The 12,475-nt window shown below is 36.9% G+C and overlaps 1 protein-coding gene across 4 annotated transcripts in view; it reads left to right on the top strand.

Moving 5' to 3' along the window:
• LOC115211676 (double-stranded RNA-specific adenosine deaminase-like) overlaps positions 1–12,475 on the top strand; it is a 100,190-nt gene that overhangs the window by 69,573 nt on the left and 18,142 nt on the right. For all 4 annotated transcript variants that reach the window (XM_029780317.2, XM_036503214.1, XM_029780316.2 and 1 more), the window contains 3 exons: positions 395–501; positions 6,973–7,155; positions 9,356–9,596. In XM_029780317.2, coding sequence (XP_029636177.1) covers positions 395–501; positions 6,973–7,155; positions 9,356–9,596 — 531 coding nt within the window. The remainder of the gene's footprint in view (positions 1–394; positions 502–6,972; positions 7,156–9,355; positions 9,597–12,475) is intronic.

Raw genomic sequence — 12,475 nt, 5'->3', positions numbered from 1 at the left:
GTGTTCACAAATTTTCCTATGCTTGACAGTATCTTGTATCTCTGTAAGGCTACCATTTGACCTTACATTGAATATTGCTGCTATCTTTGGGCTGATGCCTCTGCTGAGTGTCTTAACTTGCTTGATTGAATTCAGAATCAAGTTATTAACAGGGTGGATCCTCCTTTTTTTAATTGGTTGGAGTCATTGGCTCATCATCACAATGTATCTTTGTTGTGTCTTTTCTATAAGTTGGCATTAAGAAGGGCATCCAACCATAGAAACCATGCCAAACCAGAGTGGAACTTGGTGCAGCTCTCTGGCTTACCGGTTTCCAGTCCAGCCGTCTAACCCATGCCAGCATGAAAAGCAGACACTAAATGATGATGGTGATTTATTTATTCCTAATTCACAGAGATACTGACTCAAGTAATGCAAAAATGGAGGAGGAAAACAAGCATATTCATAATCCAACTTTTTCAAGCAGTGTACAAGGATTGCTGCGAACAAAAGTGGAAGGAGGTTCGTACACTTTTATTGTATTTATTTGTTGTTGTGTGTCATTTGCAGGTAAAAATATCTTTTGGTAATATTTTTGTCTCCTCACAGGTATTGATTAATGGTGTTTTTTCTGAAGGTGTTGGGTTACACGAGTTACAGATGTCAGGATTCCTTTCATCTTTTTATATCATTATTGGTTTTTAAAACAACTCCTCTGAATACATTTATGTGTGAAAACATGTATGCCTGTCTATATATGTGTGTGTGTGTGTGTGTTGTGTGTGTGTGTGTGTGTGTATATATATATATGTGTGTGTGTGTGTGTGTATATATATATATCTGTTTGTATGGGTTTTTTTGTATTGTATCTTTGTAATTTTTTTCTTATTTTGACTTAGTTTGATTTGATCAAGACAAAGGCTACATGTACTTCAAAAAAATTAAATTTGTTATGTGTATATTTTCCTCAGGATGTTCTATATTTTGTCATATGTATTGACTGTGTTTACAATAAAGGCGGTGCTCCAGCATGGCCGCAGTCAAATGACTGAAACAAGTAAAAGAGAATAATGATAAAATTGTATAACTTTCACTTGCTATGTGGTTTTAGGTTCAGCCCCACTTTGTCGCATCTTAAGCAAGTGTCTTCTACTATAGCCCCACACCGATCAAAACCCTGTGAGCATATTTGGTAGATGGAAAACTGAAAGGAGCCTGTTGTTTGTGTGTATGAGTATTTTGTGTGTGTGTTTGTTTGTTTACATTTTAACTTCTAAAAATTACTGAATTACAAGCAGTGATGTTATTTCTTCTGTTAAAAAAAAGTCTTCTGCTCACTTTGTGTCTTCAAAGACATGAGAAATAAGAAATAGGTCCCTTGCTTGAAACCAGGTTAGGGTTAGTGACAGGAAGGACATCTGGCTGTAAAACAATACCTCAATAATATATTCATCTAACTTATACTGTCATACAAAAATGGATGTAAAAATGACCAAATGAATGGACATACAATTTTATACTCAAAGCAATCTTTATTGTGTTGAAACATTGTTATAATGTGTTTGTATTGGTTATGGCTTAGTTTTTATATTATATCAGCTGATTTGGTTGCCTAGGTAACAGATGCTATCAACTACTTCTATGGAGTCATTCAAACATTGAAAAAAAAAATTTTATTAGTTCTCTCACTACTAACTACTGTAACAAGGTCTTTATTAGCTGTCATTTCTTGACCACTCATTAGCTCACATTGTGTACACTGTATGGAGTTCCTACCAGTTACTTTTCCTGTGTACTTAGCAAAACCTTTTCCTTGATAGCAGAGGAGTCCTCTCTTCTTTCCGTATTTCAAAAACTTTAGTCTTTGCTGAGTTTACTCCTAGATCTCTTTTATTCCTATGTCTGGCACTACCTCATAAGCATATAGAACTTCTCACAAGCAGCTAGTATTACACATTCCCTTGTTATAGCTTGGAGAACTATATAAATAGAGGAAGAATGAGAACTGAACCTTGATGAACACTTGATGGCTGTACTGAAAGCATAATAAAACAGGCTGAAAGATGTTCAGGGAGCTCCTACTTTTGCAAGCAAGAAAGGGTTTCTCTTTCAGAGTGAAGGACAGATTGTCTGTTACCTGTGTGTGAAATGCGATACTGAATAATAGTGATTTGAAAGAAATGAAGCACTCGTGTTTCACTGTGTATAGTGTTACTATGCATGAATAATCGAATGTAAATGAGTTTAGGGAAAAGCAGGTCTCTGTGTGTGAATGAAATTGGTCGTTATTTAAATTCTGCGAACACCTTTTAAAAAGTCCATGAAATGCATTTCTCTGGCTTGTTGGATCCTGTCAAACTATCCAGCTACCCAATTCCAGCATGGAAGATGGATGCTAAATGATGATGATGGTAGGTAGCATACAAGGTTGGAAATCAGCAGCTTGTGAGACAAACAGTCATCAAGAGATCGTTAAATATTGGGAGGGATGGTAATAAAAAGTGTGGGTGGGGAAAGGCAGTGAGGTAGTAAGAGAAGAAAGAAAGAACTCTACAATAGAGGTATTGGGGAATTAGTGTGTTAACCCTTTTGTTACTATATTTATTTTGAGATGCTCTGAGTTTCTTTCAATTACTTTAAATATAACAAAGAATTTAGTAAAATAACTTAGTTATCATTAAGCTAGTGTTAGGTACATAAATTGTGACTAAGGTTTGGTGGAAGATTTTAATTCAAAACTTATGAAAACAAGACATTTGTACTTAGAGCCAGTGCCAGTTTCAGCCAGGTTGGTAACGAAAGGGTTAATGTGATAAAATAACATAGGCGCAGGAGTGGCTGTGTGGTAAATAGCTTGCTAACCAACCACATGGTTCCGGGTTCAGTCTCACTGTGTGGCATCTTGGGCAAGTGTCTTCTACTATAGCCCCGGGCCGACCAATGCCTTGTGAGTGGATTTGGTAGACGGAAACTGAAAGAAGCCTGTCGTATATATGTATATATATATATAAGTGTGCGTGTATGTGTTTGTGTGTCTGTGTTTGTCCCCCTAGCATTGCTTGACAACCGATGCTGGTGTGTTTACGTCGCTGTCACTTAGCGGTTCGGCAAAAGAGACCGATAGAATAAGTACTGGGCTTACAAAGAATAAGTCCCGACTAAAGGTGGTGCTCCAGCATGGCCACAGTCAAATGACTGAAACAAGTAAAAGAGAGAAAGAGAGAGTAAGAGGTATAGAGAATGAGTAAATGACAGACAAAATAAGAGAGAGGTTCATGTATGTTATCAAAATGAGTGGGAGAAGACATTGAGAAATGAAGAGAAAGAGGTAGGGGCAGAATCTGATTGAGAAAGGGAAAAAAGAAGGAAATCTGTATGTATAGAGGGGAAGAGAAGTAATGGAATATGGGAGGGAGGCAGTGAGAAAAATGGAGGAGAGTGAATGGAGGTAAAAAGAACAACTGAAAGAAGACAATATGAAACACAAAAAGAAAATAGAGCAAGGCTTAAAACAAAAACATTAAGGATTACTGAAAGAAGGCAGAAATAAATCCCATCATTTTTATAGTTACTGTACCAATACTAATAAAGATTAACAACTATCAACTACATTGCCAAAATTTCCCCAACAGTTTTATTCCAAATAGTGCCTCATCTGAGTAAATATGATGCTGGAGAAAGATCCTATTACTTCTCCAAAGAGTTGCTATTTATAATTCTATTTCAGTTTATTGATTTATTAAGTTTCATTTTAGTGAACTTTGTTACCAATCCAAAATATCAGAAATTTCTGTCACTATGATAACAATATTATTATTATCATTGCTACCTATGTTGCTTTTATCTCTAGTGATTGTTCTAAAAATATATATACTATTGTCATACTATTGATATTAATGAAATCTATGGATGAATGCTATGATAAAACCTAAAAATAGTAGGGTTTATTTCATGCTCAGTTTAATATATACTTCCTTGCTACTTTAATATTTCTCATTTAAGTAATCCATAAATGTTCAAAATCCATAAATAAGTGCAGGCATGGGTGTGTGTTGTCAGACATAGGTCTTCCAGCAGCCACTCTCTTGACCTAGGGCACCACTACCTCCTCCAGGCACTTAATGTAGGCCTCCATGTTGAGTCTGTGGCCGTGTCAGAAGATGAATGTCCCCTTCACTAGTGATCACACCAAACACCATGATGTTGACTGGATGTTTGATTTTTATCGCTTTTGGTACATGTTTTGGGGACACAGCAAGCCAACAGTTGTTCTGTGTGACAAAAATTTTTCTCATCTGAGAAAAACCAAAGCATGTTCGGTTGGAGAGGGATGCTTGAGTTTGTTCAAAAGCTTTATAGCACAGTCTTTCCTCTTGCCTTGATGGCTTCGGGTAAAACTTGGCCCTTTCTCATCTTGTATGAGAAATACTGAATGATTTCATGCACTGTGTGCCTAAGAAGAAACTCAGACACTCCTATGTCCCTGACGATGGACCTGATTGACTTGGAGGGATCGTTATCAATCATGGCCTGGATCTCACCAACAAATTCAGGAGTTCTTTTCTTATCAGAACAATCAGAGTGAGTTTTCCGAGCTGCTGTACCTTCATAATCACCATTAGACTCATCCAACTCTTTCCAAATCCTCTGCACTGTCCTCAGATTGACACCAAAACACTCTGAAATGTTCATATTGGGGCTTTTGGTGTGACTACCAAACAGTAGAGCATGTCGTTTACAAATTTCTGGCAGAGTGAATAGTGACATGGTACTGTTTTTCTCACAGACAGTGCCCAGTTGACCCTACTGTACTGTGTAGTTGACAAAATCAAAAACAAACGATGCACATGTGCAAATTAAAAAAAATATAAAATGGCGACAATTTACCCATCATACCCTGTATATATGCTGGTTCCTACTCTGATATATTGTATGCACAAAAAGAATTTATGATTGATATGTTAGCTTATAATACCACTTCTAAGGAAGTCAATAATTTCATTCTCGAAATCTAGTAAAAACTTGTAGGTTGAAATGCCCATGATTAAATTATTAGATTAAAATGTACGTGAATATGAATCTCTTTCACTGAATCCAATACTATTTAGTTGTCATAGTTTGCTAACCAGCTGATTTTTGCACAAATCACCCCATTTTCAGAACTAAGCTAAAATTTTTAAATAATTTCTCTGAATATTTTTATCTTTTATCATTAGTTTCTGTGTATGGCGGAAAGCTAGCAGAATCGTTAGCACACCGGGCGAAATGCTTAGCTGTATTCCATCTGCCGTTACGTTCTGAGTTCAAATTCTGCCGAGTTCGACTTTGCCTTTCATCCTTTCTGGGTCGATAAATTAAGTACCAGTCATACACTGGGATCAATGTAATCGACTTAATACCTTTGTCCTTGTTTGTCCCTTCTATGTTTAGCCCCTTGTGGGCAATAAAGAAATAAGAATCGTTAGCATGCCAGGCAAAATACTTAGCATCATGTCATTCAATGCTACTCTCTGTGTTCAAATTCTGCCAAGGGCAACTTTGCCATTCATCCGTTTGGGGGTTGATGAAAAATATACCAGTTGAGCCCTGAGGTCACTGTAATCAACTGTCCCCCCTCCCCACAAAATTTCAAGCCTTGTACCTATAGCAGAAAGGATTATTAGCTTCTATTTCGAGCTGGCAGAATTCTTTGCATGCCAGCCAAAATGCTTAGCAGCATTTCTTCCAGCTTCGTGTTCTAAGCTCAGATCCATGGGGCATCATTTCCCATTCAAACTGCTCCAGCCTTTGAAGTGTCATCCTCACTGTATGTGGCTGAGCATTATCCTGATGGAAGAACACTTTTAGTCTTGAAACCAAAGGTGGTAATTTTTCTTCTAGTGCTGACTTGAATGACTGGTTGAATGACCAAATCCAGACTTTTCTAATAGTTCCTCAACAGTTATGATTGGATTTTGTTCCCCCAGAGTTTGCAAGATGTTCTCATCAAGCTCTATAGATCTTTCAGGATGAGGCTTGTTTTCTAGGCTGTAGTTTCTGTCTCAGAATTTTTGGAACTACTGTTGACACTGTTTTACTGTTATTGTCTGATCCCATGTCCTGCATTAGTATTCCTAGCACTTTCCATTGCATTATTGCCTTTATTGAACTCATAAAGCAAAATATGCCAAATATGCTCCTTTGTCACTTCCATTACAGCTTTGAAAAAATAACTTTAAAATCAAACAGCACTAAGAATAAGTACAAGGTAAAATTGCTACCTGTTTTTATAGCAAGTTGATGCAGGTGGTTTATCACATCCCCCTCCAACTTTTAGTTCATGCAATTGAAAAATACCACATTGTTTATGGGATAACCCAATATATAGAAGAATTTAAGAATTAGTTTAAATCTTGTACACTATTACATTTTCAAATATTTTTTGTGGGAGAATGAATTTATCAGATAAATTTAATTTTTTTCATCAGACCATGTCCATGTGATTACTACTACATAGCACCAGGTTTGTTCCCATTGTGTAGCATCTTAGGCAAATATCATTTATCATTACCTTAGGTTAACCAATACCTTGTAAATGGAATTTAATAGATGGAAACTGTACTGAAAATAGAAGCCCATTGTGTGTGCATGTGTATATGTTTACATGTCCTTCACTGTGTACATCTGCAAAAAAAAAAAAGTTAAAACCTGTCCTTTGAATGAAGACCACTAAATTAGAGACACACCGTACTTGTTCTGTAAATCACTGATGCTATTTTTTGTTAAAAAAAATTGCAATATAAAATAAATAAATAAAATTCTGATGATCAAGAAGTTTCTTTACTCTGTGATCATTTTAACTCATTTAAGACTTCTCTATTTTTATTTATCTTTTACAACCCAAAGCTGTAAAATTTTATGATATTTTTACCATCTTGCAGGTTTTCTCAAGTTTAAAAAGATTATAAAATCAAAATATTTAGCCGTTTCTTTTTTGTCTTTTTACCTATTTAGGCGAAGGAACCATTCCAATCGATGCTGATTTCACTGAACAAACATGGGATGGAATTCAACGTGGTGAAAGATTGCGTACAATGTCTTGCTCTGATAAAATTTGTCGCTGGAACGTTGTTGGTCTGCAGGGGGCTCTTCTGAGCCACTTCATCGAGCCTATATATTTAGATTCGCTGACATTAGGTATTTCTTTATGCTTAATCTAAAACTGTTTTAATTTTAATATCGACAATGAATTAATCCTGTAGCTTTCAGATTACACTGTCAAATGTAATTTGTATTTATTCACATTGTTTGAATTAATCATGCATTATTTCATAGCTTTGAGATTTCAATGATGTAATTGTTTAATTTTTCAAATGACATTGTAGATTAGGTGTGAGAGACCAGATCTGGCTGATCTGAACATAAAACATGTAGAATATTTGGGTTAAATATGGCCAGTTTCAATTCTAAAGGGTTAAAGGGTTTTTTTTTAATTACATTTTCATTGTAATGTTTTAACTAAATTTGAAATTATTTAAAGTATTGTATATAAATTTTTACCCTATAACATTTTGTTTCACACATTGTGAATAATAACAGTATTAAAACTCAATTCAAACGGGGTCAAAAGAGTTACAGTTTTTGTTTCTTTTCTATATATGCAGTTTAATTTTGTCATATTAATCTGGAGAGTGATATGATTGATATAGTTATTAAATATTTTGCATGTGATTTTCCTTCTGTATTGATAAATTTAGGAAATTTCAACTATCTTTTGAATAACCTTTGTATAATTTATACAGTATAATATATAATTAAATAAATTGTATTTATCTGTTGAATTGTCCAGTTGTTTGTTAGCACACAACTAAAGGTCTTATGACTGTGCCAAAATTTTGGGTTTCACTCTCACCAAAGGTCTCTCCTATTAAAAGCTCATGCTGTATCCTGAAGATTGGCCTTCCACTTCAGGTCCAGAAGCTACTTTAGTACCAAGCTTTTACAAAGCTTAGGTGAAGACAAAAATGGAGTATTGTTCCCACATCTGGGACAGTGCTACTGCTGCTGTTGTTGTTAAGCAACAAGATGGGTGAGGGTGATTAGGTGATGGTCTAGGGCTTAGGGGCGGGAGACCCCAGACCTTGGGAAAAAAAAAAACTTTGGTCGTCTCGTTGTAGTTGAGGGCTCTTCGTTGACGCCTGACACCACTGGGAGGTGGCCCTCGAAGTCGCTGGAAATGGAGATCTCCAGGTCCAAATTCTTGGACGTCTGCTACTGCTGCTGGTCACACAGACTTCCTATCAAAGGCCAGACAAAGGCCACCTGGTTGATGGGCATAAAATAACTCCAACATTCTTTAGCCTTAAGCATACAGGCAAACTATTTTCTCTATCTGCTTTTTAAGCTGGCTGGGCTTCTGTTACTTTCACTCAAGTTTTCTTGTCCTACTCCTCTCTTATTCCTTATCCTGTTTGTGCCCCTCACCCCAGGGCTCATAGTGATCACAATGCCCAATTCTTTCCTAGAATGCTGGCCATTTTGGAACTCCTTCCTTGCGCACGTCCTTTTCACATGTGCTGAGTTGCAATAGTTCAAGAGGACCATTAATGACATCAATCTTACCATTCTCAGAGAGTGTGCAAACACCATGAGCACACTTCTTTCCTTCAGACCCAGTAAATAAAAGAAAATATTTCAGTTTGAGAAATTGAGAACATTAAATAATTAAAAATATAAAAATGGATACCTTAAATGGTTCCTTAGCTTCAAAAGACTTTTAAGTGTCTCTATTTAGCTCTGATTTCATGGCATTCAGTGAATGAGAGACAAATCTCACTGTAATTAGGATACTGGTCTGTCTGAGGCTAATAGTAACAGATGACTTATTACCAATACCCGATTTGTTAGATGGACTGAGTCACTGTAGAAATACAATGAAATATTTGAAATCATTAATCTGTGAATAGGTAATCAAAGTCAGTTATAGTTAATCTTCCATAGAAGATTTAGATATAAAGTATAACATAACAATCTCAGGAAACTAGTTTGTATTGGAAAAAAAACCCAGATCAGTAAAATGTGTATGATGATGAGAAGTGAATTTTAGTTATAGAGGCAGGGCCCTTCAACAATGAACCTTGTCTGAAATGTTGAAATACTCTTCCCATCATGAAACACAACCTGTAAACGTTTAAATATATCTTAGGGCCTTTTAGCTTTTACTATTATCATCTCATTATTTTCCTTGAATTCTCATTTTTGACACATGTTATCTGAATGGCCATCTCTATAATATAATAGAAGGAACTAGAAGTAGCAATTACTTTGGTACTTACTAGTAATTACTTTAAACCATGGTGGGTGTATATATGTTTTATCTATTTTGTTATATTTACAGGTTATCTTTATGATCATGGTCACCTTGCTCGTGCAGTATGTTGCCGTATAGAACGTGGAGAAGCCTCTGTAAATCAGCTGTTACCAGAAGGCTATCGTTTGAACCATCCCTGGCTTGGCAGGGTAACTGCTTGCGACCCCCCAAGAGAAACCCAAAAGACAAAATCTCTGAGCATAAACTGGTGTTATGATGATGAGAAGTCTGAAGTTCTTGATGGCACAGCTGGCATCTGTTATACAGCGTAATATATCTTTTTATTTTGCTTCATATTTAAACATTATTCAGTGATAACCATTTTTATTTGTAAAATGACTAAGTTCAGTAGTAACTCTAATTTTGGTACAAGGCCAGCAGTTTTGAAGGGAAGGGCAAGTCAGTTACATCAACACTGGTAATTGACTGATACTTTACTTTATTGATCCTAAAATGATAAAGGGCTGGCAAAACTTGGTGGAATTTAAACCCAGAACATAAGCCAAAAGAAATACTGTGCACATTTTGTCTGATATGCTAATGATACTTATTTCTTTATTGCCCACAAGGGGCTAAACATAGATGAGACAAACAAGGACAGACAAAGGGATTAAGTCGATTACATCGACCCCAGTGCATAACTGGTACTTAATTTATTGACCCCAAAAGGATGAAAGGCAAAGTCAACCTTGGCAGAATTTGAACTCAGAACGTAGCGGCAGACGAAATACCTATTTCTGTACTACCCTCAAGGGGCTAAACATAGAGTGGGCAAACAAGGACAGACAAACGAATTAAGTCGATTATATTGACCCCAGTGCATAACTGGTACTTATTTAATCGACCCCGAAAGGATAAAAGGCAAAGTCGACCTCAGTGGAATTTGAACTCAGAACATAACAGCAGACGAAATACCGCTAAGCATTTCACCCGGCATGCTAACGCTTCTGCCAGCTCACCGCCTGATATGCTAGTGATTCTACCAGCATGTATCATCAGTGCATCTGTTAAATAATGGTTTCACATTTTGACACGAGGCCAGCAATTTGATGGGGAGGAGATAAGGTGGTTACATTGACAAACACCCCTCTTCCATTCCCATTTCTTGATTGGTACTTTATTTCATTGATCCTGAAAGGATGAAGCCAAAGTTGACCTTGGCAGAAAGTAAACTCAGAATGTAAAGAGCTGGTAGAATGTTGTCTGAAGTGCTAACAATACTGCTCGCTTATATCTACCTGGTTGGCAACTGATACCATTTTTACTCCAAAGAAATATTAGATGAATTCATCAAACTGTAGAATTATTGCTTCCGCCATAATATAAATTTAGAAATTCTTGTTCAGTTTTTTTCTATTCTAATCATTTTTCTGCACCTAATTTTGACTATTTAAAAAATTTTCTATTGTTATTCTTAATACAAAAGTTTTTTAATAAAATAGTTTTTGTATTCGTAATGGGTACTTTACTTCTACCAGTTCTCTTTGATTTTACTGCTTGTGTAGCAGAGGTGGATGCTCCAAGAGTGTAGCAGCTAGAATAAGAATAAGCTGAGCAAAGTTCAGAGATCTCCTATTTCTGTTGGTAACAAAAGGCCTTTCCCTCAGAGTGAAAGGCAGATTGTACAATGACTGTGTGAACAGCCATGCTACACAGCAGTGAAACATGGGCTGTGACTGCCGAGGATATGCGCAGGCTTGAAAGAAATGAAGTTAGTATGCTTCGCTGGATGTGCAATGTCAGTGTGCATGTACAATGGAGCGTAAGTGTTTTGCGAGAAAGGTTGGTCAGAAGAGGCATCATGCGCTAGAGAGACAACTGTGCTGGTATGGTTGTGTAATGCATATGGACAAGGACAGCTGTGTAAAGAAGTGCCAATCTCTAATTGTGGAGAGAATCTTTGGAAGAAGTTGACTCAGGAAGACATAGGACGAGGTGATGAAGTATGATCTTCCAATGTTGGACCGCATGGCAGTAATGACAAGTAACCAACACCTTTGTCGATACGTCGTGCTTGAGAAGACCCGTCAAGCCAAGTGAAATCACAGTCATGGTCAATACCAGTGTCGTGTAACTGGCACTTGTGCTGGTGGCACATAAAAAGCACCCTTTGAATGTTGGGCCTCATGGAGGTAGTGGCAAGTGACCGAGATCTTTGGCAATGTACCGTGCTTGAGAAGACTTATCGAGCCATGTGAGATCATAGCTGTGGCTGATGCAGTGTTTCGTAACTGGCACCCACTACACTCATGGAGTGGTTAGTGTTAGGAAGGGCATCCAGCTGTAGAAACCATGTTAAATCAGATGGAAACCTAGTGCATCTATCTAGCTTGCCAGTTTTCAGTCAAACTATCCAACCCATACCAACTTGGAAAGCGGACATTAAATGATGATGATGATGTACCTAAGGTTTTCTATCTCTGGTAATTACATGATATGAAGTTCTTAATGCCATGAGAATTTAGAACCTTTGAGAGAACATGAAATAATTTGCTTTCAATTATAGATAAAACTAAAAACTAAAATTGAAGCAGATAATACTATAAAAAAAACTTGAATTAGATAAAACTATAAATAACTATATTTATAAAACTATCTGAGACCCCCTTCAATCACGACACAGACCATGGGATTGCACCTAGAATGTTACCTTCCCAGGCACAAGTTTGGGCAAGGTTGTTTATGGAAGACCAGCAGTTGCCCATGCATACTGGCCTCCCCTCTCCACGCCACCAGTGTTATCCAAGGAAAGGCAAAGGCTGATACAGCTTGGCACCTGTGACGTCGCAACTCATTTCTACAGCTGGGTGAACTGGAACAATGTGAAATAAAGTGTCTTGCACAAGAACACAGCACGCAGCCTGGTCCAGGATTTGAACTCACAACCTCACGATTGTAAGCCTGACACTCTAACCACTGAGCCATGCATCTTCACTGTTATTTATAAAACTATAAATATAAATAAGTATGTGAATGTTGGGTTAAAACCATTTGGATAGAAAATATCAAAGGCTGTCCATAGGACTTGAACCCACATCTTCTGTAAACATGACAGATGTTCCACCATTGGACCATGTTTACATATTAACTAAATATTCACATGCTATTGTCTATAACTTTCTCTACTTCAATATCCTCTGTTAAAAG

Source organism: Octopus sinensis, linkage group LG5 (assembly GCF_006345805.1).
Source record: "Octopus sinensis linkage group LG5, ASM634580v1, whole genome shotgun sequence".
NCBI classification, from domain to species: domain Eukaryota; kingdom Metazoa; phylum Mollusca; class Cephalopoda; order Octopoda; family Octopodidae; genus Octopus; species Octopus sinensis.
This window is presented reverse-complemented; position numbering and strand designations above follow the sequence as displayed.